The sequence below is a fragment of the Eriocheir sinensis genome, chromosome 22 (genome assembly GCF_024679095.1).
Source record: "Eriocheir sinensis breed Jianghai 21 chromosome 22, ASM2467909v1, whole genome shotgun sequence".
Lineage (NCBI taxonomy): Eukaryota > Metazoa > Arthropoda > Malacostraca > Decapoda > Varunidae > Eriocheir > Eriocheir sinensis.
The window spans coordinates 11839963-11865123 of record NC_066530.1 but is presented as its reverse complement, the minus strand read 5'-3'; the positions used below and the strand labels follow the sequence as shown (position 1 = coordinate 11865123).

Sequence of the window (25161 nt, the reverse complement as noted above, 5' to 3'; positions counted from 1 at the left end):
GGGCTTACTGGTGGCATCTATTGTTTTAAGAAGAGAAGGTGGGGTTTAGAGGAATGGGCTTACTGGTGGCATCTATTGTTTTAAGAAGAGAAGGTGGGGTTTAGAGGAATGGGCTTACTGGTGGCGTCTATTGTTTTTAAGAAGAGAAGGTGGGGTTTAGAGGAATGGGCTTACTGGTGGCGTCTATTGTTTTAAGAAGAGAAGGTTGGGTTTAGAGGAATGGGCTTACTGGTGGAGTCTATTGTTTTGAGAAGAGAAGGTGAGGTTCAGAGGAATGAGTCATCTGGTGGCGTCTATTGTTTTTAAGAAGAGAAGGTGAGGTTTAGAGGAATGAGTTATCTGGTGGTGTTTATTGATTTAAGAAGAGAAGGTGGGGCTTAGAGGAACAAATCTATATCGTTGGACCGCTGTGTGTGAACTGTCAAACAAACCCTATACATATTGAACAGAGTGAGGCTTAATCTGTTACCCAAAATACATAAACACAGCGGCTTATACATCAACTAGGCACAGATAACACATTGCCAGTCCTGTCTTGCCTACAACAGCTCAGACATGAACCTAGGGACTTATTTTAGTACGGAGAGAATGAGATCGGAAGCTGTCCTGAGTGAGGGTTGAGAAGGGATCCGGCCCCCTCATCTCACACACTGTTCCCCTCACTCATGAATGCTTTAGACTCATACTTCATTTCTCCTTGGCTTCATGTCTTAACGTAGAGGTTATTAAAGCAGCTGAACTTCTACATGTCTAGTTGCGATGTCAATAAGATGCTTTGTATCTCTTTCTTATGAGTATTGTTCTTATAAACATGAACAGAGTAAAATAATAATCCGTTGTTTTATATGTAACGGGTTAAAAATGAAGTTATATTAAGGCTGGTAAATGTTAAATGGTTTGTTGATATTAAGATGACTGTACGATTATGACTACTAATACCACTACAACTAAGTACTACTTCTAATACTACTTTTGTTACTGCTACTACTACATCTACTACTACATCTACTACTACTACTTCATTGTCGAGGTGTGATATGCTAGCAGAAGAAACCTGTCTTGAAGGATCTACAGGGACACTCAACAGGCTCCACTCCTCTGTAATGGTATTAGATAGTCGACATTGGTTAATCCTATATATACAAACGTTATATACTTCAGTCTGCAAGGTTCCTGCAGTAAAGCTCACCGTAATGTTAGTGTATCAATAAACGTGTCCTTGTGGTGTTACGGAGTTGATGATCTTGAAACTTAAGACTTTTTCCCGCAGTTATACAGTCAGGGGCTTAGCGACGGGTATGGGCGATTGAGAGGGCCCGCAACGTTGTCAAATTATCGTACTCTGCCTACTAGTTCTCTACTCCGTCCTTCACCTTAATTATCTCTTCCCTCTTTTGTTTTTTTTCTTTTCTTCCTCACCTCATTTCCCTTTTTCCATTCATCTTATCCTTTTCATCCTTCATCCCCCTTTCCCTTCCCTCAGACACCCCTCTTCAATTCCAGATTTTATTTTTATATTTACTTCATTTCCTCATTCTTCCATGTTTGTACTTTCCTATCCCTTATCTTCCTTTCGATTTCCTTCCCTTTCCTTGGTATTCCTCCTTTCCATTCTATCGTATTCCAAATTTCCTCTTTCTCCTTTCATTCGTTTTCCATATTCCATCACATTCTTACTTCCCTATCCCTTCTCTGCCTTCCTCTCCTCTTTATTTATTTGCCGATTTCCGACCCAAAAACTGCTTTCATCACCCAAATAACTGCCTTCATATATGATTATCGTTTAAATGGTTAATTATTAGTGTTTCTTGGCAACAGATATGTGGCTCTGAGTACGATAATCTGGTAACTGTAGGGGGTTCAAATTGGTTCCTGGAGTCGAAAATATCTGTAACAATTTTATTTCTTCATCTTTCTTACCCCTCCTCAGTCTTGATGGTCCTTCCCTTACAATGACCGTGTTTTGAAGGGCACTCCTTGCTCTTATTTGTTTTCTTATTTATAGGGAAACGAAGATTCTCGAGATAGACTGTTTTCCCCCTCCCTACCACCTTCTAGCTATGCCACTGCAGACAACGATGCATCAGTAAGAATGGTCGTAAACACACTCCTTATAATAAAGCTTAAGTACTTACAACATTAGTGGGCACCCAAAACTTTCACCAGAACGATAATGTTCCGCCGTATAAAGCATTGGGGGGTTTGTCATAATAGAGAAATGAACAGGGGGTTGAAATATACACTTCATTTATCTCAAGCCAGAATAGAGCATCTTTGTGGTCTACTTTGAACCACCCACGGCCTATCATCTCCCTGTGTCTGATGCTGTACCTTGAAGGCCCATAAGCCCCTCTGTGAATGTTTTGGTTGAAATCCTCCAAACACATCAACCATTCTCAACTACCAAGTCCATTTCCTCAGTTCACATTTCAATCTTCAACTGATCATTATAGCGTATTACATAATCATTAACTGTTTTAGTGTGAGAAGAATCGGCAGGGTACATTCAGATTCTTGCCGAGCCCGGAGTCTGATTTCGATAGTGATGCATCTCAGGTGTCTTCAGTGTGGCCTTTACCAGGATGAATATCAAGTTGTCAGTGGAGGAAAGATCACAATAACAACTTAATTTCTGCTCAGTGGACTAATGTTGTCCCCTTGAGCTGAGGCCACACTCGAGCAGCGTACGTAACAGTGTTGGCGCAAGGCAAGAAGTGTTCCCATGTCTGAGCATAAATCCAATTCTTCAGTAAAACCCAATTTGGAAGGACTTTAATACAACACTACTTCGTTTCATTAACCAGAAACTTGCAAGGAGACAGCGCTATCTTTGTCTCAGTTTTGTTTCATTGGCCAGGCACTTCCAAAGCCTTTTTTTTTATTTCACTGAAGGAGTGTGTCATTTGTAGACTGTGACGCAGCATTTGTTCAAGGTGTTTTCTTTGACATGGAACTTAAAAGAGTCACTGTTTGTATATTTGTTTGTTTTCTATTTTCATTTAGTTGTTTTCCGTTTGTTCTCTTGTTTTGCTGATAGTTCTGTTGTGTTTATTTTGTTTGATCTACTTTATCAGCTAAAAATACTCAAGGCCATATTATTGTTTTTCTTTAGAGGGTCAGTCATTTACAGTATATCCGTTTATGTCCAGGTGTTTCCTAGGCTCCAGGTGTGGCCCACGCAGAGCTGCTCTTCCTTCAAGGGTGAGTTGCCTGTGTTAAGTATGTTGGGTATAAAAAGAAAGGACAGTTATTATGAGCTGTTAAGATGTACTGGAAGAAAAATATGCTTGAGCTGCTGCATCCCTTCCTAGGTCATTCAACATTTGCCAGGCTCTAACAATATCAGGCAGCCAGACCCTGTTCCCTGCAGCTTTCTATGAATCAAACATTAATTTTCCCAGGCAGCAATAGTATGGTCAAGTGAAAGTAAGGAGGAAACAGCAATGCATTCTGATCCAAAATTAGAAGGATGAAGGGGTGCAAACATAAGGATAGCAGAACATGAAGCTCGCTGGTGAGAAAACAGAAGACATATATAAGGTACTTTAAAATACATCAGCAATGGGAAGTACTGAATGGACAGAGATGAGGTAAAATTTTAATGAGAAGACTGTGAAAATGAGACCAGTTAAGGTAAAAGGATGTGGTGCAGGAAGCCCAGCACCAGAGGGGGAGTAAGACTGAGTTATGGTCTTATTCAAAGATAACAGTGACAGACTTTTGTAGTAAAATAGAGGAAGAGAGGGAATTCATAACACAGGCCATGAGGAGCATGCACAGAGGAGGTGAGTGATCAGTGAGATGAGTGTTGGGGAAGGTCTGGTATAACATACAACATTTCTACAAAAAATGTATTCATCAATTTATATATACATGTAACAGGACACTACAATGAACATGAGAAAAATAGACTCTTCTGCCATGGTTACCTTCTTGAGGGAGCCCTGAGTGGCAGGGGTAAGGAGAGACACAAATAAATAATCACACATTATACAATGAGTGTGTGTGCCTGTCATTATTGTTCCCATCAGTACTCACACCAGGAAAAAAAATAATAAATAAATAAATAAATTGAGATGATGCATGAACTAAGAGATTTTTCATAGTTCAGCTTAGCTTTTCAGAGCACTGCTGATGAGTACTTGTTGCAGTGGTAAGCAGAGCCACAGAAGAGGAGAGTTTGGCCACCTTGATCACAGGCACCAAGTCCATCAGGACGTCCATCCACCAGGCTGTTACCAAAAGAACCTTGCAAAATTCAAAGTGATGCCAATACAATAGTGTTCTTCAATATTATCACAATACCTAGAGCACAAAAAAACACTATTGCATCAACATCAATATGAGTTGCCCATAGCTCTGCTGGTAACTATATGGCACCTGTGATGAAGATGGTCAACTTCTATTCTGTGGCTCTGGTGGTAAGTACAAATTGGTGAACACACTCTATGATGCTCCCCCAGAATGTGGCGACTGAGAGAGCCAGGAAGCACCGGCGCATCACCACCTCATGACTGGCCTGACACCTGGTTTACAGCCCTCCATATGTGGCTGCCATCACCAGGAAAAGTTATTGTGTACAGAGTTTATTCCAAGCAGATTTTTGCAGCATGATAAAAATTACTTGTGTGTGTGCATGTGTGTGTGTGTGTGTGTGTGTGTGTGTTACTTTAAGTTTAATATCACCAAGTAAAGGCACCTGAACTCTGCCAGACATAGCCAATTTATTTGTTCATTTGATGTCTTTTAATACTGTGGAAAGACAAACTCAGGATGCCTCAAGGACACCAGGGAATCAGTCCTCATCTGGGTCTTCTATAGTCAGCTCCTCATCCTCCAGGTCCTCCTCAGCCTGTCTGCTGTCGGCAGCTTCTTGGGGCTCAGTGAGGGCAGTTAGGGTCGCTGTCTCTCTCTCTTCCTCCTCGGTGATGGTGTTGGTAACGTCCAGCTCCCCAAGACGCTCCAAGTAGTGCATCCTCCTTGTGTTTGATAGGCGGCCCACCTCCTGGATGGTGTATGATGACCCTGTGGGGGAAAGAGTTATGTTATTTATTATTATTATTATTATTATTATTATTATTTTTTTTTACAGTAAAGGAAGCAGCTTAACCCGGTAGCAGCGACAGGCCAAATTTGTGGCTTTACCTTGTAGCAACGACGGGCCAAATTTGTGGCTTTACCTTGTAGCAGCGACTGGCCAAATTTGTGGCTTTACCTTGTAGCAACGATGGGCCAAATTTGTGGCTTTACCTTGTAGCAGCGACGGGCCAAATTTGTGGCTTTACCTTGTAGCAACGACAGGCCAAATTTGTGGCTTTACCTTGTAGCAACGACGGGCCAAATTTGTGGCTTTACCTTGTAGCAGCGACGGGCCAAATTTGTGGCTTTACCTTGTAGCAACGATGGGCCAAATTTGTGGCTTTACCTTGTAGCAACGACGGGCCAAATTTGTGCCATGATATAAAACCCTAAAAGTAGATGATACATAATCTGATCACAAATGCTTTGATATATATTATGAAATGGTTAGCGTGAGGGGTGATTTTTTCTCATTTTTTTCACTTGGATGGACCATTAAGAAACGTGATCCCCGCTGCTACCGGGTTAAGGGCAAAAATAAGTGAGAAAAAAAGCTTGTTAATCACTGCCCTTATAAAAGCAAGTATAGATGAGTTAGGGCTTACATATATAATTATCATCATCCCCATCATCATCATCATCAAGTTATTATTATGACATTGAGGGACAAAGGGCTTTCCCATCATTTTCTAACTCTATCTGATGTTAGGTGTATTCCATCATCATCATTCAGTCATTATTTGTTTTCCATTTTTCTCTGTCTGATGTTAGGTGTACTCCATCATCATCATTCAGTCATTATTTGTTTGCTGTTGGATAAATTGCTTTCCTGTCATTTTCCATTTTTCTCTGTCTGATGTTAGTGTACTCCATCCAGCTCTGGGAAAGGATCTAATTGCATCTCTTCATCTGGTTCTCTGTCTGCCCTGAAGCCTGCAATTTCTGGGTTGCCACTCTATTTTTTTTTTTTTACATCAGATGTCACGGGTCAAGGGCAACAAAAAGAGTACAAAAAAAAAATAATAAATAAATAAATAAAAAAAAACGCTACTCGCCGCTCCTATATTACATTGGTTGTCCATCAATTATAAAATCCATCCAAGACTATTTCCTGTTCTTGATCACCATTAGAATATCTTCAGCCCTTGTTTGTTCCCTAACCCATGATGCTCACCTCCTATCTTTCCATGTTGTACCCACCATTTTTCTCCCCACTCCTCTTTGCATAATGCTTGGCTGTCTCTAGATCTTATGTGAGGAACCAACTTTCTGAATGGTATATTACTGGAAAGGACAGGACACACTAATCATGCACCTTCCTTTTCAATGATGGTGGCAAGTTGACTGATATTTCTTTTTACATGAACACCAACCTGCTACTCTCATCTCATGCTAAAAAGAACAATCAAAAACAATCACAGCATCCTCACCACTTAGAATCTTGCACTTGAGAGGCACCAGGTCTGTCACAAGCTCCTCCATGGTGAGTGAGTGCCTGCAGTGCTCCAGCTTGAGTGCTGCCGAGTGCTGCTGCATCTGCTTGGTGACAGAGTACCACTGGGGGCGTGTGAGGGGCCGCCAGCCTCCCCCAGAGCTGCCTCCTTTGTTCGGGTGCATCAAGCCTCTCGCAGTGAGGGATGTTGAGTAGCCCTCCAACACGTCTCTGTCCTGTGCAAGTCAAGAATCACCATATTGTTAGTTGTTAGCCCTTAGACAACGGCAGCATTTGCAGAGTAGCTCCCCCCAAAATGAATGATCTATATATAGTCATTGCCGACCTTAGGACCGTAGCATAAATGTAGTTACGCCGCATTAGAGATGTTTAATTATCGTCTACATATAGATTCTACCGCAATCTGGAAGTGTTGTTATATTTCTGCCATACAAAACTGACTGGCTAAATATTGGACCGTCTATAATAGTTCCACCACTGTCTAAGGGTTAATGGACTATCGATATCTTGAAGTGCCAGAGACTATCAGCAATGTTCAAAGCTTTCCCCTGCTAAAAAATGTCAATTATTACCAACTCAAAAAGCAACAGCAGCTTCTGAACTGTATTTTGCCTTTTGTTATATTCCACAAATGTCACTTCCAATAATTTTTTTCCAAGGTATATTTGCACCAAACACCACTCAAAAAAATTACATGTTGGACAGAATTGTTAACCCATAAAAGTGGTTCTTGAAAGGTTCAGGATCTGGCTGATGGATATTGTCTGAACTGAACTCAAGGGAATGGCTTAGGAAGGGAAAGACTGCAATATGGGCGTATATTATAACCATCTTGTGTAGGTAAGGAATCACTGTCACCAGATCAGAGCTACAGATGGATAGATAGATGATTTAAGTGTAATGACAAGCAAATACTACTTCAGCATAATAGTAACAGTAATACAAACAAGAGTAATAATGACTCAAACTCTTCTACTAACCATCCAGTATGCACTCAACACATCGGAGTCTGCGAGGTAGTGAGCGGCCCTTGCAACACTGTCGATGTCTGTGAAGAAGGGCAGGTAGTTCTGGTGCAGGAAGAGGCTGAAGCTGGAGGCGCCCATGGACGTCTTCTCATAGATACTCTCAGGAACCTCTTGCAGCGGCAGCCTCTCATGCTCCTTCAGGTGCTTGGGTAAGGGTTCCGTCACTCCCTTGTCTGAGATCCCTGGAAAGGTTATCGTGAGAGAGCATTTAGAAGACAAGTGTAAAATGTTATAAAATTATTCATCTCAAGCAAGAGACATGTATCTTATTCATTAACATATACAGCTCATAAAACTGCACTGCAAAAATGTCACAAATACAAAACACTACAGTGGACCCTTGATTTTGCAGACCCTAGTTGTAGTGCAGTGCAGCAACAGGATTTACCAGAGAAAAATTAGCTATTACTCGAGACAATTCACTGTTTCATTTTTTTTGATTCATAGATTTTGGCCTCCTAGCCACTGTGTCTGTGAGAGTGTCCTGTCGTATACCTTTCTCCACAGTAGTTATGGATATGTTTTTATGGGATTAATGAGTTTGGTTTAAGGAGACATTTGTACTTACTTTTGCAGTAGAGAACTTTGCCCAGTGCCCTGAAGAGGAAGAGAGACGCATCCTTCCCCCCCACGGCCACATGTGCTTCCTCAGTGCTTGCAGACTTTGACTTGGTGTTTTTCTTGCCTCTCCTCCCAGGCTTCTCTTTCTTGGATGAGTCAGAGAAGAGGCCCTCAATGTTCCCCACATCTGCCAGGAAAGAAATAAGTATTAATAATAGCAATATCTCGTAATATAATTTGTTCTACTGGATATTTTTCAGTTTTCTTAAGCAGGCATTTATAAAAGTTTTCTCAATTTACTCCTGTCCATACAACTCCTTTCCCATACCTTTCTAATACACAGCAACCAGTCTTAACATTATAAAGTAAACTTGTCTCTTCTTATGGATGTTTTTTGCAATATCCTCAGTCTCATGGCTACAGGAAGTCTCTATTTACTCTATTCCATTTGCTTCCTGCTCTGGTCCTCCTAATCTTCACTTAAATATAGTCCTGTACATCTGTGTTTCTTTTTAATGCCCTCTAATGCATATTCCTTGTAATTTTCTCTCTAGTAACTGTCTAGTGGGTGTGGCTTTACCATGTGACAGTCCTTTTATTCATCTTTCCCTTCACCTTTGAATATATTACCCCTTAATAAGAATGTTCTCCTTCCTTACCTTTCTTGGTGGCAAACTGTAGGGCATTGATGGCACTGCGTATATCCCCTCCGGAAGCCTCCACCAGGGCACTGAGAACCTCTTTGGTGGGCTGTGCATGACCCCAGCCGCCCTCACTGGCACCCTCCACACTCAGGATGCAACTCAGAGCCTTCACCATCAAGCTACTCGCTATAGGGTTGAACCTGTTGGGATATCTTGTGTAAATACTAGCATACAAATATAAAAGCTCACACACTCACACATAAAAACACATATTAACCAGCTTGTAATCCATCTAGGTTGCACTGGCATGTTCCCTTACGCTATGTTGACAATGGAGAGTTGCTGCTGGAGGTCAGGAGGGAAGAGATGCTTGACACTGCCGTACTGCTGTGTGGAGTCTGACATGATGAAGACGAGTGGACTGCCGTTACTCCGCTGGCTGTACTTCCTGAGGGGACATCATGAGAGGGTAGGTAGCTGAGAGATATAGAGAATAATCAAACTCTCTGATTGAGTCTGAGAGTAAAAAGAAAAATATGAGGAACAGTAAGGTCCCAAATAGTATGAAATAAAGCAGTCTGCAAGTGGTGTGAGGTACAAAATGTTCAACCCAAAATCAATGAGTACAACAAGGTCTTAAAAAGTGCAAACCACGGACCAAAATGAACACACAAAAGGAAGAGTGAAATGGCAGATCAGGTTACATGTATTTTCTCTTGATAGCTTTTACTCATGTTCATACTGAGTTTACTATTTTAGGATTGTGTCTCGGAGTCACTAAGAACAGATACCCTTCTTAACATGATATAGCAGCACTGGGGTTCAAACTTTTGATTTCTCTTTTCGGCCACTCCTCTCTATTCAGGAGCAGTAAGTAGCGGGCTTTTTTTTTTTCATTATTGTTTTCTTCTTTTCATTATTGTTTTCTTTTTTTTTTACACCCTTGAACTGTCTCCTCTGTTGTAGAAAAAAAAAAGCCTCACCTTGGCCCTTCACTTTCATGGCTGACACTCTAACCCACTAAACCTCCAAGCTTTAGGTCAAATGTACTAAATATTGAAAATTGAAACAGCAGGAACATGTGCCTTCATCTTTTAAAGGAGCAATGGTTACCAGGCTCTTAATGTTTGTGTTTTTGTCCTTTTACTGCTTCCTTTGCTGCCAAAAAAAAAATCTCATTCTATTCAGGAACCATACTGTGTTTTTTTTTTTTGCCTGATGAGTGCAAGGTAGAACGGTATCCACAAATTGGCAAACACACACTACCTTAGCATAGAATGGAAGGACGGAGGATCTCTGAGCAAAGCGTTGGGGAAGTCCTCCACACACACCAGGTTGCCGGCCTTGCCCGCACTGCACACACTGCTGTACTTGCTGCACCTCATCAGGAAATCCCAGAACTGTGTGGTCTGGTTGACGGGCGCCACCGTGTCGTCTGGCCGCCAGCTGTTGTCCTCTGTGGGGGTGTGCATCAGTTGTGCTTTAAGGAATCATGACTCAAATCATCTTGAGGGTGAAACAAAATCAGCAAGAGGCTGCAAAAGATCAAGCAGAATTCACAAAAATTGAAAAGAATAACTGGCTGCTAAAGATCAAGGAGAATGCATAAAAAATCAATAAGAATAACAGGCTTCTCTCTCAGCCACCCAAGGCCTGACCTCGCTCCATGAAGGTGTTGTTGTAAGGCGTTGTCGTTGGGTTGGTCCACTCCAGCAGGTTGAGTCCCGCCTCCCTGGCCATGACGCGCACTGTGGCTGTCTTCCCACATCCTGAGGGCCCCGTCAAGAGCAGCAGCTTCCGTCCCTGCAAGAGATGAACTGGACTGACAAAAAACATTATATCTACAGTATTCACTCTCGACGGTCATTACCTTTCTTTTGTGTGCCAATTTTTTTTTTTTTTGTTTTTTTTGTTATCAATTAGTTATTTTTATCATTACAGTAAATGAGACAAACTGAGGGGTGGAAAAAATTTGAATAAAATGTGCGAGGAAAAATAATACCATATCATATTATCAAATTTAGTTCCAGAAGAGGCAATGTTGACAGTGTATACATTTTACAGAGTATGTACATTATCATACAAAACTTCTATAACATCTTAAGCAGCTCTCCACTATATAAAGAGGAGAGAAAAGTTTATTTATCAATTGTAACATTCAGCCATTGATTTCATGTGCTTTTTTATTGCCGCTATATTTTTTTTAAGCACACCATAAACACTCTGGCTGAAATGCTACTGTACTGTCCGACACCTTTCATAATGGAACTATTCTGAAGTCTAATAGCTATTCTGCAGAGATGGATAAAGACAGCAAACTAGCTTCAAATATCATATAACAAATCACTGCATTTAAGATCAGTGCAAGGAAGGTTAACAGCAACTCACCTTCACTCCAGAAGCACTCTCCACCAGCCATGACTCAACCTCCTGCACCTTCTTTTTGTGAACAGCCAGATCATCGCGTGTGGAGGGAGAGTACAGGTCTACCCACAATGTCGAGCTGCCCTGTAAGCAAATAACTGTAAAAAGACATGACTCATTACCACTCCCAAAGAGAATAACACTACACAAGTAAGGGTCCATCCACAATGCTGACTAGCCCTGTAAGTAACCACCAACTGTTAAAAGACATATCTCATTCACACAGAAGCTAGAAATACCTGTAGAGAGCGCTGGTGCTTCTGATTCCTCCTGGAGTGTCCACCTGGCTCTCGGGGACGTTTGATCACCTTCTTGTCTGATGGAGGGGACGAACTGAAGCCAAAGTCTGCAAAGCTTGACACCACCCACGGTGAGCCCTGTGAATGGAAAGAATGATGAGGTTAGTGGCTCTTGAAAATGATGTTGCTTGCCTAAACCAAATAATAATGATAGTGAGTAACAGTAATAATAAAAATGTCCTTTGGAACACTAGTATGATTCTATAATAATGTTCTATAGCAACTGATGTTAGTCTACCTCAGTTTGTTTTTACCCTCATACAATGTATATATCTTTGATGAGGGGAATAGTGGAAATATATGAAAAATAAGTCACCTAATTAGAGCTGACATGGAACAGTTCAATTTTTACCTTTTCTTACTTTTCAAAAGTGATTTGACTTTATACTAGACTGTTTTCTTCTTAAATTACTTTCCCAAACATGTTTATCATGCCACCTCTATGTCTTGTTTCCTCTCTGTAAAAACTACATCTCTGTGACTTACCTTTGTTTGTGGTCTCTTGCTTGCCATGGCAGTTATTTTTTCCTTTACAGGTTATTTAATGATCTTGCAGTTCTAGAATTCATTGAAAAAGTAGTTGTTAGTATAGCATTGTCATATCAGTACAGTGTAGTTATCAGTAAAGTGAAAAAAATATTTGTATCAGTGACATGGTATGAATATAACTGACTGGAGCAATTCAGGGCTGTTAGTGGCTTGTACAGATTATGATTATCCCCTAACATATATTGAAGTTACAAGATCAAGCATAATAATAGTAAAATAGTAAGATTATTTCAGGCAGGTAAACTGTACTTAGCATCACACAAATTTCTTTCACTCTTCAAACTTTCCCCAACCGTTTCATACTGTTTGATAATACATGATCATAATACACAGGTGAAATGTAAGGGGAAGGCTATTTTAATGAGCAGCAGCTCAGCAAATAAATAAATCATGTGTAGTTATTTACTCAGTTCCTTGACAAACATATCAACCCTGTGAGACCATTTACATTGTTAATTCTACCTAATGGATAATAACCTATCACCACTTAATTACTTGAACACTATTAAAAATCACAACCCCACCTTAACCAAACAGATAACACCCTATCGCTGCTCATTAAGTACCTGTAGTTAAGAAATAAAAAAAAATTGACATAACCTCATCTTAACATAAAATATAATAACCTATCTCCACTAATATAGTCACCAGTCCGTCATGATAAATATCTATGATTACACACATTTTAGTACGGTAAAGCAACAACCACCAACCCCATCCTATGTGCTCATAAGCTAACAGAACCCCACCTTAACCTAACAGATGATAGCCTATTGCTGATAAAAATAATAAAGGTAAATTATAAGTATAACCCACCCTCCAATTTTTAGATCGAAACTATTTTCGTCAGTAAAGTTTTAATATGTTACGAATTAGCCCTTAGACGGTGGCAGTATTTGAAGAGTAGCTCCCTCAAAAATGAATGGTCTATATAAAGTCACTGCCGATATTAGGACCGTAGCATAAATGTAGTTACGCCGTATAATAGACGTTTTAACTATCGTCTATATGTAGATTCTACCGCAATCTGGAAGTGTTGTTATATTTCTGCCATACAAAACTGACTGACTGAATTTTGAACCATCTATATATAGTTCCACCTCTGTCTAAGGCCCCCTTTCCCAACCCTGGGGTCGCGACCCCAAGTGAGGTCACCAAGCGTTTTTCCTGCGGTCGCCAAGACCTCAAAATATCAAACATGGTGTTATTGTATTATAATAACACATATGTAACTAAACTAGTGGGGTCGCATTCATGTCTAGAGGTGCATGATTGGGGTCGCCTGAAAAAAAGGTTGGGAAACACTGGTCTAAGGGTTAATCTGCTAACAGTTTTTCTGGCAAATCTTAAAATGAGTAATCTCCAACAGAAACCGTTATCAGGGCCATGAATAGCACATAAAAACCTATCAGAAGTGTCAGCCAGAAGAATGAGTTGGGTGTAATTCTGAAGTAATTATGACATGACGGTATTACTATCAACACCAACATAAATAACACAGTTACATGGCAGGGCTACACAAGCTGACTGCTGTAGGCAGGTAAAATTGTACTGTCACAAGAATTCCTCTAAATGTTCTTTACAATCTTCCCTTAATCTTATCGTACCGTTTGATAGCACACGCTTGTAACACACTGCTCAGACATTAAACACAGGAATAACAGTCACCTTATAGATCCCATTGATGGAAGAAGTTATCGTGGTATCTGTGTCACCTTCTGTACTGTTTATCATGAGGGTTAGGAAGGCTTTTAATTAATTTCTTCCCCGCCTCGCCGCCTCGCCTCTCCCTTTGTTGTTGTTTACGTTTGTCAGACCAACACGTGGGACGGTTAGACAAAAACATTATTAACTACATAAATAAAGACATTCACGCATACTTTCTAGAACATAATGAGCAAAGATAAGGTAGAAAATCTCACTGGGTCACTAAAATCAGGGTTAAGATGAAATACAGAATCCTGAACTCAGACCGAGATTGCCTGAAGTGTCCTTTTCAACTTTAAATGTCAATAAAAAAATTAAAAAAACACTTGCAGACGATAGAGTTATATTTTCAACCAAACAGTTTTACTCTATCGTCTGCCAGTGTGGGGTTTTATTTACATCAAGAATATGACGTCAGTGTGATTAGCCCATTCTACTTTAAATGCCAATCCCAAGTGACAGGCAGCCCGTTATAAAAGCTTGTTGATCCTGCAGTTGATACGAAAATAACCTTTTTAGCACTTGTCTCCTACCATTGTATCTTTTTAGTTTCCTGGTGCTACTTCTACATGTATCCTTAAGTTGTTTTATCACACATCTGCTGTACTGCCTGGGGGTCGGGATGGCCTGTTCCTCCCTTCTCCTTTGTTGTTTACTTGCATCAATATACTATCAATCAATCAATCAATCAATATAAAGACATGGACTGACATCAATAGTGGGGAATTCGAGCCCAGAGATTCGTAGGCAGGAACGCTAGCCACTGCACTGCGGAGGTGTACGTTATTTTGATTATGATTATGTATATTTTTGTCATTATTATCATTATCGTCATTATCGTTGGTGTTATCGTTGTTACAGAGAGAGAGAGAGAGAGAGAGAGAGAGAGAGAGAGAGAGAGAGAGAGAGAGAGACTTATTCGAGGTAAAAGAAAAAAATCTTGTACTTTGGAATCAGACAGCTTAACACAAAACTCCCGGCCGTGCATAACATTACCTTTAGCATGTGGCATATATATTTAAACACTAAGCCTCTTCATTCTTTTTCCCCGTTAATTATCGCATTGAACCCTAACATAAATAAGTTCTGGGTTACAGTACGCCATTGCTGCTCGAACTCGGCACTGAAGCCTGAACCAAGAGTCGCCTACGAGATCATGAACCATTTGCCTGTGTGTGCCGGAGAGGGGAGGACGCGGCAGGGAGGTAGGTCTATTTATTTCACCTTCTATGTGTGTTTTGTATCCCTTGAAGCATCCCAGACCTAATAATTTATACTATAGCAGTCTTTTGAGGTATATGGAGGCTTTGAAAGGTGTTAAAGGAGGGTAGATGGATAACTGAGAGGCCTGGAAGATAAACAAAGCAGATGATTGTGTGTGTGTAGAGGGGGGTGGGGGCTGTTTCCATCATTATTTATGTAGCTATATTCTAGTGTGCAAGGAGAAAGGTAGGAAAAAACAGGGTAGAAGGGTTAAATTGAGATCTCGAGGTTAAATATGAAGATGGCTGTTTGTGTACGAGTGTTACCTTCATAATCATTAACCATCTAGAACGAATATTATCTAACGTAGCTACTTTTTGGTGTATAAGAACGTTGAAGAGAGAGGGATAGAAAGCATAAATTGAGATTTCTGGAAGTTAAATTATGAAGAAGGTCGTTTATATATGTGTGTTGACTCAATATTAAACTCCCAGAGCTAATATCATCTAACGTAGCTACTTCCTGCTGGGCAAAGAGGCTGGGGTAGGGGCAAGGGAGGACAGATTGATTCATGTGTTGTTTGAGAAAGACTGAAACGAGGGGATGGCCGGCCGGGTTGTTTTAGTCACCAAGTCTCACGTACAGCGGTTTCGTAGTTTCGTATAGCGGCTTCCTGGTGTATAAAGAGGCTGTGAAAGTGTGGGAAAGGAAGCCATACTTATAGATTGGTACATATATTAAGTGTTTGAAAGATGGAAGCCAGAGATGAAAGCGAGCGTGATAGGCTGTGTGTTGAAGTCGCCTAATTCTAAGTACAGCGATGTCGGAGCTGATTCTTTGCGTATGAAGATGTTGAGGAAGTGTTAATGGGGGCATATTAACACGTATATTGAGGGTTTGAAAGAGAGGCAAGATGGGAGTAGGCGTAATGGGTTAAGTACATAATTACCTGGTTTCAAAATTAGTGGCTCCCTCTATTAACCTATTATCTTTTCCGTCATAGTTTGGCATGAAATGTTGCATGAAGTGTTGCTGTTAATTAAGTCTGCTTCAGAGAGAGAGAGAGAGAGAGAGAGAGAGAGAGAGAGAGAGAGAACGCTTGTCATCGAAATAGCTGGGCGACCATTAGTGGAGCAACATGGCTGTCAGATGCGTGAACTAATGGCTGGTGCACATTTTAATTGTTCAGCATAACCATTAACTTGTCTGCTACTACATGTTTTGGACGGTATTATGGAGTTGATGCCTCCATGAAATTGTTGGGTGATTATTAGTGAAGAAATAGGCTTTAGTTGTAGAGGATGTTAATAATTGGTCTCATTTAAACCGTTAAGGACGATTTGTTTTTGGCCTTTTTCTTTTGTGTGTGTGTGTGTGTGTGTGTGTGTGTGTGTGTGTGTGTGGTATTCTAGATCTCACGCCCCCATGAAATACTCGAACGATAATTAGCGAAAAAATGTTATTGTTGAGTATGTGAAGTAATGGTTGTTTCGTATTTAAAGAGTTGAGGATGATTTGTATATCGTCACCTTCGTAAACAAACCGTCATTATTTTCTACTTTACAGGAAATCAGAAAATAACTGTCATCTCATTTGGCTTAAGATTTAGGCAGAAACGAAAAGGTCAATTCCAGAACACTCAAACCCTGAATGACGAAGGCAACTCTACAAGAAGGGCGTCACTTGTTGAAAAATTGATGTAGACAAAAACCTGGAAATTGCTGAAAAATTACTTAGGCGATTATTTTATGCGGGTGACGATATTAACTATTACTGTGTTTTGGACGATATTGCGTTTGATGTGCTCATAATCGTACTAGTGTCGCATGCGTACCTAGTGCAAGAGTGTCAGTGGTCGTGAAGGGCACTTCGATCTTCTTTTTTATCCTATACTCTCATAAAGGTCGTAACAAGATTTGAGCACTTTTTTTTTAAACCAAAGGTACCAGTCAAGGGCAAACAAAAATAACAACGGGTAGGGTAAAAAAGAAAAAAAAGAGCCCACCTAACCAGAAAGGAAAAAAGGTAAGAGAATTTTTAAAGGTTATTCAGAAACGGTTGGAAAGGTGTCTTGCCATTGCCGCTCTGAACAACTACTTCCGGTAACTAAGGCCGTGTCCACACTATCGAGCATGCTCGACGGGCAAACAGTGATACCAGATCCCGTTCCAATACATAAGCAAGGAGGGTGAGTGGCTGGCACGAAGGTGACGTCAGAAGCGAGGAGACTGCGGGCAAACGAGCGGGCAACTGTCTGTGAGTGAGTTTGAAGGAAACACCAGAAACTGTTTCGACTGGTATGATGCGAAACACTAAACGTTTCCTCGGAATTAAGTAGGAATCTATCTCACATTCAAAGTGTTATGTGCATATCAGCATGTCTGGCGGTCCTTCTACAAGTGTACCTAAAGGAGGAAACTTTCAGTGGTCCAAGCAAGATACAGCATGGATAATTGATAATGTACCGTCATACACGCCAAGAATTATCCCACACAAGGCTATTTTCTTCCTCTCGACGGTGTTCGGCATGGTGAGACAGGTCCCGCACCCCACTCTTCAGCAGGGTCAGAGTGAAACTGAACCATGAACCTGTATTTGACACCACTCATCAGTTTACAACTTTGCCCGCCAGTCTTTGCCCGGTGAAGGAGTAGATATTGTGGGCTAAACTACATCTGGTAGCACTGTTTGTTGCCAGATCTCTGCCTGTGGTTTTCCCGCTTCTGACGTCATCAACCCTCATTCTCACTACCTATTGTGATCTGGTATCACTGTTTGCCCGTCGAGCATGCTCGATATTGTGGACACGGCTTAAGGAGGAGGAGGAGGAGGAGGAAGAAGAAGAAGAAGAAGAAGAGTAGATAGAGAAGATAGAGTAGATAGAGACAACTAGAAGACAGTCATCGAACATCTAAATCACATAACTAGAATAGGGTAGTGATGAGTAGTTGAATAGGTATCATGGGCCGAGCTTCATTAGTGAGGTATGCATAAGAGAGAGGTGATAGCCAGGTATTCCTATAGTAGTCTAGAGCCCCAGGTGAGGTGAGGCTTTCTCAGGTGTGTTCATCGGGGGTAGTAATGGATAGGTGTTATATGTATCGTGGGCCGAGGTGATTGGGTCATGGTAGGTGAGAAATCCAGGTGAGAGAGATAATAAGCAGGTATGTGTACAGTAATCTAGAACCCCAGGTGAGGTAAGGCTTTCTCAGGTGTGTGTGTGTGTGTGTGTGTGTGTGTGTGTGTGTGTGTGTGTGTGTGTTCGTCGGAAAGTTATCAATGCAGGTGTGCAGGTATCGTGAGTCGAGCTGATTGAGTAATTCTTGGAGGTGTGATGTAACCCAAGTGAGATATTCGTATAGTAATCTTGGGCCCCAGGTGGTAATACTTTCCTAGGTGTGTTCGCCGGAAAGTGATTAAAATGGACGTGTAGGTATCATGGGTCGAGCTGATTGAGTAATTCTTGGAGGTGTGATGTTACCCTAGTGAGATATTCGTATAGTAATCTTGGGCCCCAGGTGGTTATACTTCCCTAGGTGTGTTCGACGGAAAGTAATTAAAATGGACGTGTATATTATAGGTATCGTGGGTCGAGCTGACTGGGTCATTATTGCAGGTGGCAGGTATTATCCAGGTGAGTCCAGTTGTCTAGACCCGGCTTTCCCAGGTGCTCGCCGTTGGGGGGCGGCAGGTGAGCGTGTGTCGTGGCCGCGCCTTAGAACGTAACGATTTTCGCACGAAACTCTGGCAACTGCAATGCAGACCATCGTGATGTCAACAGCCCGTCATCCATGCCCCCCCCTGCCACCCCCCCTGCCCCCCTGCTTGACCTCGCCCCTCCCACTCCTACCTTTCCCTGTGTAACCACCCCTACCTCTCCCTGCCTACCACCCTTGTCTCTTCCTGTCTGCCGCCCTTACCACTCCCTGTCTACCACCCCTACCTCTCCCTGCCTACCACCCCTGTCTCTCCCTGTCTGCCGCCCCTACCACTCCCTGTCTACCACCCCTACCTCTCCCTGTCTACCACCCCTGTCTCTCCCTGTCTGCCGCCCTTACCACTCCCTGTCTACCACCCCTACCTCTCCCTGTCTACCACCCCTGTCTCTCCCTGTCTACCACCCCTACCTCTCCCTGTCTACCACCCCTGTCTCTCCCTGTCTGCCGCCCTTACCACTCCCTGTCTACCACCCCTACCACTCCCTGTCTACCACCCCTACCTCTCCCTGTCTACCACCCCTACCTCACCCTGTCTACAACCCTTGTCTCTCCCTGTCTACCGCCCCTACCACTCCCTGTCTACCACCCCTACCTCTCCCTGTCTACCACCCTTGTCTCTCCCTGTCTACCGCCCCTACCACTCCCTGTCTACCACCCCTACCTCTCCCTGTCTACCACCCTTGTCTCTCCCTGTCTACCGCCCCTACCACTCCCTGTCTACCACCCCTACCTCACCGTGTCTACAACCCCTGTCTCTCCCTGTCTACCGCCCCTACCACTCCCTGTCTACCACCCCTACCTCTCCCTGTCTACCACCCCTGTCTCTTCCTGTCTACCGCCTCTACCACTCCCTCACCCTGTCTACCATCCCTGTCTCTCCCTGCTTTATCCCGCCCCCCCTCCCCCTTCCACCCCTGCCTGCCACCACCCCTGTCCCTCCCTGCATGCCACCCCTGCCCCTCCCTGTCTGACACCCTGCCGCTCTGCCTTACCCTGCTCCGCCCTACATTACCCGCCCCTCCCGCCCCCGCGCGTGTTGCCTCATCTCCCTCAGTCTGTCTCCATCCCACGTAACGCCCTTCTGCATTACGAGGAGACATGCACGCAGGCAGCAGGACCGCCGAGGAGGGAGCTGGCACCACGAGGGAAGGTTAAGGAAAAGGGAACGAGCTAGAGGGAGTAAACTGGCAAGCAGGAAAGTTGTGGAAGGTTTTAGTATCATAAGGTTAGGGAGTATAGCTGCTTCGTGTCTTAGAAATGGGCCTAAGGGAAAGTTAAAAAAAAGTGTCATAAAGGAACGTTAGAAAAGAACGAACAAGCTAGAGGGCGTAAACTGACCGCAGGGAAAATTCAGGAAGGTTGTAGTTCATTAGGTTGTTAAGTGTCTGGAGGGCGTCTCAGAATCGGACATGGAGGGAAAGTTAGAAAAAAGGCAGAAAAACGTTAGAAAAGAGCAGAGGTTAGAGAGGGTAAAGAGTCAGTAAGGAAAGTTTAGTAAGAAATGTTTTGAGTTATGAGCTTGGGAAGTGGCTATGTAGAGCGTCACAGATTCTGGTTTAGAGAATAACGAACATAGTAAAGGGAGTTTAGGAAGTTTATTGAAATGTGTTAGAAGGATTACAAGGTTCAGAAGTAGCACCAGGCCGTCTCAAGAGTCCATAGACATTACGAATCCCGAGAACCGAACAACAAAATAACACAAGAGAGAGTAACAAGAGACATAAGAGTATATAGCTGTGTAGAGTGGCCCAGCACGCAGCCATTCTAAAACTGTGCCCCGTGTTTTATGCTTCGTCAAGAAAGGTTTACTCTGAAAATCCTCCATTCAAGCCTCGTAAAGGGGTTCCCAAGCGTGCAGGAGACTTTAAATGGTCGTTCTGTTGTCTCTTGCTTTCGTTCATAAGCCATTACATGAATACGTAATGAAAACAAAAGCTTCTGCGTATGCATTTAGGTTTTCCCCTTGCACTGCCAGCTCACGCCCTGCCCTACATAACCAACGGAGGGTGCGCTGTCTCATCCTTCTCTGCCTGCTAGAATATGTAACTTAACCCGTCCGCTGCGACTGGCATGGATTTGGCATTCACTAGTAGCCTGGTAACATATACTCCCAGGTCTTTCTCTGTCTCTGTGGTTGATAGCAGAGTGTTTCCTATATGGTATTGGTATGCTGGATATCCCTCCCAAGGTGCATGACTTTACATTTTGCTTCATTGAATTGTAGCAGTCACTTTTTGTTCCATTCCTGTAGCTTGGTGAGGTCTTCTTGCAGGAAATCCGCAGTCAAGGGGTTAAAGATCGATATTATGGCAGTTTATATATATTAAAAGTTTCTCTATACCCTCAACACCCTTTAGTATTGCCGAATAGTCTACGTAACCAACTGAACCTGTATCATTCCTTACCATCGCACCTGTTCAGAAAGTCTCACCTCCGCGGCTGTTCACATATGCAAGTAAAAGATCGATATGACAGTTTAGTTTCCCTGTACCCTCACGCCATGTCACGCTACACTACACACAGTTACCTAACGTCACAACCTACAAAACCAGCTAGACGTACGTTGTTTGTCACCTCCGCGAGTGTTTAGATAAGCCAGTACCAAAATATCGCGTCATTAACCACAAATCCACGCCTATGTTGTGTTGCATCTCGCTTCTTGCTTATTCTGCCATTGCTTTACATCGTTCCTATTACCACTGTCACGTTCCTGTCTCTCCCTTCTTCCCTCTTCTGCCTCCTCTCTTCTTCCCTTTTCCGTCTCATCCATTCTTTCCTCTCCTGTCTCTCCCCTTCTTCCCTGTCCTGTCTCTCCCCTTCTTTCCCCTCCTGTCTCTCCCCTTCTTCCCTCTCCTGTCTCTTCCCTTCTTCCCTGTCCTGTCTCTTCCCTTCTTCCCTGTCCTGTCTCTCCCCTTCTTCCCTGTCCTGTCTCTCCCCTTCTTCTCTCTCCTGTCTCTCCCCTTCTTCCCTCTCCTGTCTCTCCCCTTCTTCCCTGTCCTGTCTCTCCCCTTCTTCCCTCTCCTGTCTCTCCCCTTCTTCCCTCTCCTGTCTCTCCCCTTCTTCCCTGTCATGTCTCTCCCCTTCTTTCCCCTCCTGTCTCTCCCCTTCTTCCCTGTCCTGTCTCTCCCCTTCTTCCCTGTCCTGTCTCTCCCCTTCTTTCCGCTCCTGTCTCTCCCCTTCTTCCCTGTCGTGTCTCTCCCCTTCTTTCCCCTCCTGTCTCTCCCTTTCTTCCCTCTTCTGTCTCTCCCCTTCTTCCCTGTCCTGTCTCTCCCCTTCTTCCCTGTCCTGTCTCTCCCCTTCTTCCCTGTCCTGTCTCTCCCCTTCTTCCCTCTCCTGTCTCTCCCCTTCTTCCCTGTCCTGTCTCTCCCCTTCTTCCCTGTCCTGTCTCTCCCCTTCTTCCCTCTCCTGTCTCTCCCCTTCTTCCCTGTCCTGTCTCTCCCCTTCTTCCCTGTCCTGTCTCTCCCCTTCTTCCCTGTCCTGTCTCTCCCCTTCTTTCCCCTCCTGTCTCTCCCCTTCTTCCCTGTCCTGTCTCTCCCCTTCTTCTCTCTCCTGTCTCTCCCCTTCTTTCCCCTCCTGTCTCTCCCTTTCTTCCCTCTTCTGTCTCTCCCCTTCTTCCCTGTCCTGTCTCTCCCCTTCTTCCCTGTCCTGTCTCTCCCCTTCTTCCCTGTCCTGTCTCTCCCCTTCTTCACACTCCTGTCTCTCCCCTTCTTTCCCCACCTGTCTCTCCCTTCTTCCCTGTCCTGTCTCTCCTTCTTCTCTCTCCTGTCTCTCTTCTTTCCTCTTCTGTCTCTCCCGTTCTTTCCCCTTCTGTCTCTCCCCTTCTTCCCTGTCCTGTCTCTCCCCTTCTTTCCCCTCCTGTCTCTCCCCTTCTTTCCCCTCCTGTCTCTCCCCTTCTTTCCCCTCCTGTCTCTCCCCTTCTTTCCCCTCCTGTCTCTCCCCTACTTTCCTCTCCTGTCTCTCCCCTTCTTTCCTCTCCTGTCTCTCCCCTTCTTTCCCCTCCTGTCTCTCCCCTTCTTTCCTCTCCTGTCTCTCCCCTTCTTTCCCCTCCTGTCTCTCCCCTTCTTCCCTGTCCTGTCTCTCCCCTTCTTCCCTGTCCTGTCTCTCCCCTTCTTTCCCCTCCTGTCTCTCCCCTTCTTCCCTCTCCTGTCTCGCCCCTTCTTCCCACTCCTGTCTCCCCTTCTTCCCTCCTGTCTCTCCCTTCTTCCCTCTCCTGTCTCATCCCTTCTTCCCTGTCCTGTCTCTCCCCTTCTTCCCTGTCCTGTCTCTCCCCTTCTTCCCTGTCCTGTCTCTCCCCTTCTTTCCCCTCCTGTCTCTCCCCTTCTTCCCTCTCCTGTCTCTCCCCTTCTTCCCTGTCCTGTCTCTCCCCTTCTTCCCTGTCCTATCTCCTCCCTTCTTCCCTCTCCTGTCTCTCCCCTTCTTCCCTGTCCTGTCTCTCCCCTTCTTCCCTGTCCTGTCTCTCCCCTTCTTTCCTCTCCTGTCTCTCCCTTTCTTCCCTCTTCTGTCTCTCCCCTTCTTCCCTGTCCTATCTCCTCCCTTCTTTCCCCTCCTGCCTCTTCCCTCCTTCCCTCTCCTATTCCTTGCCTTGGAGTATAGTAAGAAGTGGGTCAGTGGTGAAGGCGCAGGTGGGGGAGAAGGAAAGACAGCAGGAGTTAGGAGTGTGAAGTTGCATGGTGTACGTTCCTTAATTGTTCAGAGGGAGTTGTTGTTTATTGGGCGCCTCATACATGCCTTACCCTTTCCTTCTCTTCCTCCTCCTCCTCCTCCTGTTCTTCGATCCCTGCAGTCCTCCCTTCCCATTCCTTTACATCCTTCCCCTCCCGTGTCCTCCCATTATCTCCCCCCCTTGTCCTATCCTTCTCATCATCCCTTACTTTCCCCTTCTCCTCCCCTTCCCAACCCTCCAGTAACTTCCCTCCTTCATTCCTGGTATTCCCTCCCCCTTCCCCTCCCTTTCCCGTCCATTACCTCACCCCTTCCCTCTCTCACCCCTGCACACGTCATCCACACACACACACACACACACACACACACACACACACACACCAAGGCTAATAACCCCGCCCTAGCCACGAATTTAATGGGCTTGAAGTGTGAAATCCGGCGAACGAAGTCATGCCCTGGTGACGGACTGCCATATACGGGAGGCTGCAGGTGTTACGATAATAGCGATACATTTTGGGTCGTATTTTAAAACATCTCGTCACCCAAGCTCTGATAGTTGACAAGGCTTTCGTATGAATTCTGGGACACCTCTCCTCCCGAAATTGACCTCTCTTTCGGCCACCTCTTTTGATTCTTTTTTTTAGGAGCAGCGAGTAGCGGGCTTTTTTTTATTATTGTTTCCTTTTTGTTGTGCCCTTGAGCTGTCTGCTATGTTGTAAAAAAAAAAAAAAATTCCGGGGATAGTTTAATGGCCCTGGTGGTAGTTTGATCCTTCTTCTGTACCATGAACCTGAAATACCACTCATGAGAATCCGACTGAGCTCCTTTTATGACCTTAGGAAATAGTTTGTATGAGACACTGACGTTTTCTTCACCATGATGTCTGATTATGCCATACAGGTGACAGAAAAAAAACCCACATTACATGGATTTCATTATATCAGATTTCGGAGTGTGTATAGAAGTTACGATGATGTGAATACAGTCTATGAACACTACTATTTCACGGTTGACATAGATTGGCATAAACGAATTAGTTGTTGTAAAATGACGCAGCAGATTCGTCAATGTGAATATAGGTTGCGTACGATTTTTTTTTTTTTTTCTTTTTTTACTTTGCTGCTCATCGGAACTATATTGCTACTGCGTGTCCGTCATTCATTCTCCACGGGTGGGTCGCGTGCTGGACTCGCGATCACCAGCCAGTACTAGTGACCTCCCCGAAAGAGCTTGCCTGGTGTTGCATAGTGACGGACCTTTGTGTGTGTGTGTGTGTGTGTGTGTGTGTGTGTGTGTGCCCCCTCCCTTCCCCAAATTAGCACCTTTTCCCCTCCCTTACTCCTCCCTTCCCCTTTCTTTGCAACCTTTCCTCTCATTTCTCCTCCCTTCGCTCCTGTTTGCACCCTTTCTCCTCCCTCCCTCTCCCTTTCCCCTACCTACTCTTCCCCACTCGCACCCTTTCCCTTCCTTTCCTTCTCTTATGCTTCCACCCTTTCCCCTCCCTTCTCCATTGTTTCCCCTGTTTCCCCATATCTTTCCCTTTCCTTTCCCCTGCATACACCCCCACCCATCCCTCCCTCACACATACACCCTACCCATTCCACCCCACGCCCATGCATTACCTCACATCCTACATAACCAAAGGAACGTGCTAGAATCGACGCGTTCACTCACATATCCACTCCCTCCCTTTCCCTTCCCTGCAGCGCCTCTCCCGCCAGCCACCACTATTGATTCCCTGCTGTGGGTGCTGTGGTGTGGAAGAGGGGTGGGGGGGTGGGGGGGGAGCGTGTGAGGGCGGGGCGTGGCGGTGACTCATAGATAGACTGGGGT

At 44.0% G+C, this 25161-nt stretch overlaps 2 protein-coding genes across 53 annotated transcripts in view; one reads left to right on the top strand and one right to left on the bottom strand.

Annotated features, from left to right (window-relative positions):
- LOC127002063 (ionotropic receptor 25a-like) overlaps positions 1–1195 on the top strand; it is a 43491-nt gene extending 42296 nt beyond the window's left edge. For 17 of the 50 annotated variants that reach the window (XM_050867484.1, XM_050867485.1, XM_050867482.1 and 14 more), the window contains one exon: positions 150–1195. The gene's annotated coding sequence lies outside the window, so the exon portion shown is untranslated. Of the gene's footprint in view, positions 1–38 lie in introns of all 50 variants that reach the window. The other 33 variants (XM_050867480.1, XM_050867478.1, XM_050867474.1 and 30 more) reach the window with 7 other exon arrangements.
- On the bottom strand, positions 989–13863 carry LOC127002064 (cell cycle checkpoint protein RAD17-like). Of its 3 annotated transcripts, none has more exons than XM_050867498.1 (12): positions 13706–13863; positions 11975–12046; positions 11429–11566; positions 11154–11273; positions 10424–10568; positions 10032–10221; positions 9085–9213; positions 8781–8965; positions 8129–8308; positions 7513–7742; positions 6510–6747; positions 989–5025 (listed from the first exon to the last, which is right to left on the bottom strand). In XM_050867498.1, exons 2-12 carry the CDS (start codon positions 11999–12001, stop codon positions 4796–4798), a joined length of 1812 nt encoding a protein of 603 aa, XP_050723455.1. In that variant the 5' UTR covers positions 12002–12046; positions 13706–13863; the 3' UTR covers positions 989–4795. The 3 variants fall into 3 exon arrangements, with proteins under 3 accessions (XP_050723455.1, XP_050723457.1, XP_050723458.1); XM_050867500.1 differs by having other exon boundaries at positions 13753–13845; XM_050867501.1 differs by lacking the exon at positions 13706–13863 and adding an exon at positions 13645–13667.
- Positions 13864–25161: the final 11298 nt, after the last annotated feature.

Bases quoted from the DNA above. Each gene is read 5' to 3' on its own strand.
- LOC127002064 (XM_050867498.1), bottom strand. From the start codon at position 12,001: ATGGCAAGCAAGAGACCACAAACAAAG. The intron at 11,274-11,428 runs GTATTTCTAGCT...ATTTGCTTACAG, and splicing joins AGCACCAGCGCTCTCTACAG to GGCAGCTCGACATTGTGGGT. The intron at 8,309-8,780 runs GTAAGGAAGGAG...CTTTCCTGGCAG, and splicing joins ACAGTTTGCCACCAAGAAAG to ATGTGGGGAACATTGAGGGC.